Raw genomic sequence first — 2542 nt, 5'->3', positions numbered from 1 at the left:
CCAAACTGTTATATGGACTGTTAGATATGTAATTCGTCTGACGTTCCGTGTGTCATGTGGTTCGTCTGAGTTCATTGTTTCATTGTTGTTGTCTTGTGGGACTGTCGTAGTAAAATGTCATTGATATATATATGGCGGACATGACTTTTGTTTATTCATAACGAACATTGGGTGAGTGCGTTCTTTGTATGTAATTGAACAATAAATGTAATAATTAAATTGTATAACTCGTTATGTTATCTCTACGAGTCAGTCCGAGGGAAACATAACACAAACAGTGAAAGATATATCAGACATGTACATGACTTCAAAAGCTGCCACCATCAAACCATCAAACACTGACCATCAAACACTATGCATAAGACACTATTTTTTTACCAAAATCAGGAGTACATATAATATGAGACAGCAAGGTTTTTCCCACACCTGCTAAATTAATTAAGGCCCCAAATTCAAGGTGCATATTATAAATTATTGTTAAAAATATTTAATGCAAAGAGCATTAACCCATTACCTCTCATAATTCTATTAACTGGAATTTTTTTATGAAACTTTGATTTCTAGCATAAAACAGCCTTAGAAACACGCTGGGATGATCAAAATAACATTTTAAATAGAAATAAGCGAGATATTGGGTGAAAAATTAGCAAACCTCATTTGAATATCAGAGAAATATACCTAGTAGATATAGCAAAAAGGTTAGATATGTGTAAATATTGACAGATAATTACGAAATTTTTAATTTTTAAGTGATATCATATGAGATCACTGGTAGGTAATGGGTTAAAAACTAGAAATACTTTTAGTTCAGGCATGGATGGGAGATAACTCTGTGTACACGGTGAATTACTTGGCTCCGTCGCTTTCGGCAATGGAAACATAAAGCTAACCATTTCTCTTTAAATATAAAAGTCTGTGTTCCTACACCATTCGTTAACATAAATGGGATCTCGAATAAACTGACAAAAATCCCAACTGCTAGGAAGTCTATGTAAAGTCTTTCCAATGATACAGAATATTTAATAATCCAGAATCAATTAGTTCGGAATACGGGTTTCCAGGTTGAATTGATCGGTTAATTTTAGACGCTTAACGTTTTCTGATGAGCTGTATCTATGAAGATTTCAACCACCATGTCGTTAATTTTGTCATTTAGGTGTAAGGGGTCAAGTAGCAGAAAATACAGTCGCCAGGGATATATATATATATTCAGAATGAATATCAAAATAAGATGCCTTATATTTATTTCTTTAATACCCTTAAGGAGCTACACACAGAGGGGACAAACAAGGACAGACAAAGGGATTAAGTCGATAACATGGACCCCAGTGCGTAACTGGTACTTATTTAATTGACCCCCAAAGGATGAAAAGCAAAGTCGACCTCGGTGGAAATTGAACTCAGAACGTAAAGACAGACGAAATACTGATAAGCATTTCGCCCGGCATGCTAACGGTTCTGCCAGGTCGCCGCCTTAGATGCCTTATATTGGTGGCAGAAGAAGTGTGAACCATGCAATAGACCGATGTCATACCTTTTCACACTTCCAACAAACTGTAGGTTTAACTGGATCAGAGGTTATGAAAGTTGATCTTCAATTTACAAAGAAAAATCTAAAATTTAAGGTTTAACAATTATATTTTCTCATCAAAATCAAAAGCAACAAGCATCTAATATGATTCTGTATTATATCAGGTTGAGGAAAAAGTTTGTGCGCCATCTTAAAATAATGATCTTTAATACAAGAAATTATTCAAAAACAACAACTATTCTTCAAAATAAAGACCATCATTTTTCACGACCTGCTGCCAACAATCTGCAAGCTTTCGGATTTGGTCAAAGTACCAATCCTTTGGCTTTGAATCAAAAAATTCTTGGCAGGCTTCTTCAACTTCATCACATTTACATACCTACATATATATCATTCTTTTCTCTCTTTCGCATACATACACATAATATATAACAAGGAAAACATCATAAAGCAGCTGTCATACAATGTAGGTCTACCTTCTTTTTATATACAATAGAATAGCAATGACATAATTATGAACTCACCATATAGTGAGTGAGCCTTCACATAAATCAAGGCAACACCAGTATAGTTGTTTGTAAAGAGAAACCATTCAGCCGTGTTTTGTTCTGGTTTCAGAATGGTAACTACACCAAGATTTCTTCCTGTAACAGCTTCATCCTCAAAAGGTACTTCAGACAAAGAAAGGGTCAAATTCCCTCGAACACAGTGCACCTCACAGATGAGAAAGCTTTCCACTACGATAATATCATTAACTTTTAGAGTCTGAGACTTGACCCCTTTATGTATGTAAATATACAGGGGCTCACCAATTGTTACATTGGTTGTACCATCTGAAAGAGAGAAAAAGAAATATTAATATATGGGCGCAGGCATAGCTGTGTGGTAAGAAGCTTGCTTCCCAACCACATGGTTCTAGGTTCAGTCCCACTCCATGGCAAGTGTATTCTACTTTAGCCCTGGGCTGACCAAAGCCTCCTGAGTGGTTTTGGTAGACGGAAACTGAAAGAA

The 2542-nt window shown here is 35.6% G+C and overlaps 1 protein-coding gene across 1 annotated transcript in view; it reads right to left on the bottom strand.

Moving 5' to 3' along the window:
• LOC106867834 (transmembrane 7 superfamily member 3) overlaps window positions 1–2542 on the bottom strand; it is a 33059-nt gene that overhangs the window by 22323 nt on the left and 8194 nt on the right. The window contains exon 2 of the mRNA XM_014912863.2: window positions 2056–2364. Within this exon, the coding sequence (XP_014768349.1) occupies window positions 2056–2364 (309 nt within the window). The remainder of the gene's footprint in view (window positions 1–2055; window positions 2365–2542) is intronic.

This window comes from Octopus bimaculoides, chromosome 5 (assembly GCF_001194135.2).
Source record: "Octopus bimaculoides isolate UCB-OBI-ISO-001 chromosome 5, ASM119413v2, whole genome shotgun sequence".
NCBI classification, from domain to species: Eukaryota; Metazoa; Mollusca; class Cephalopoda; order Octopoda; family Octopodidae; genus Octopus; species Octopus bimaculoides.
The sequence above is the reverse complement of the archived record's forward strand: the minus strand, read 5'-3'. Positions and strand labels throughout refer to the sequence as shown.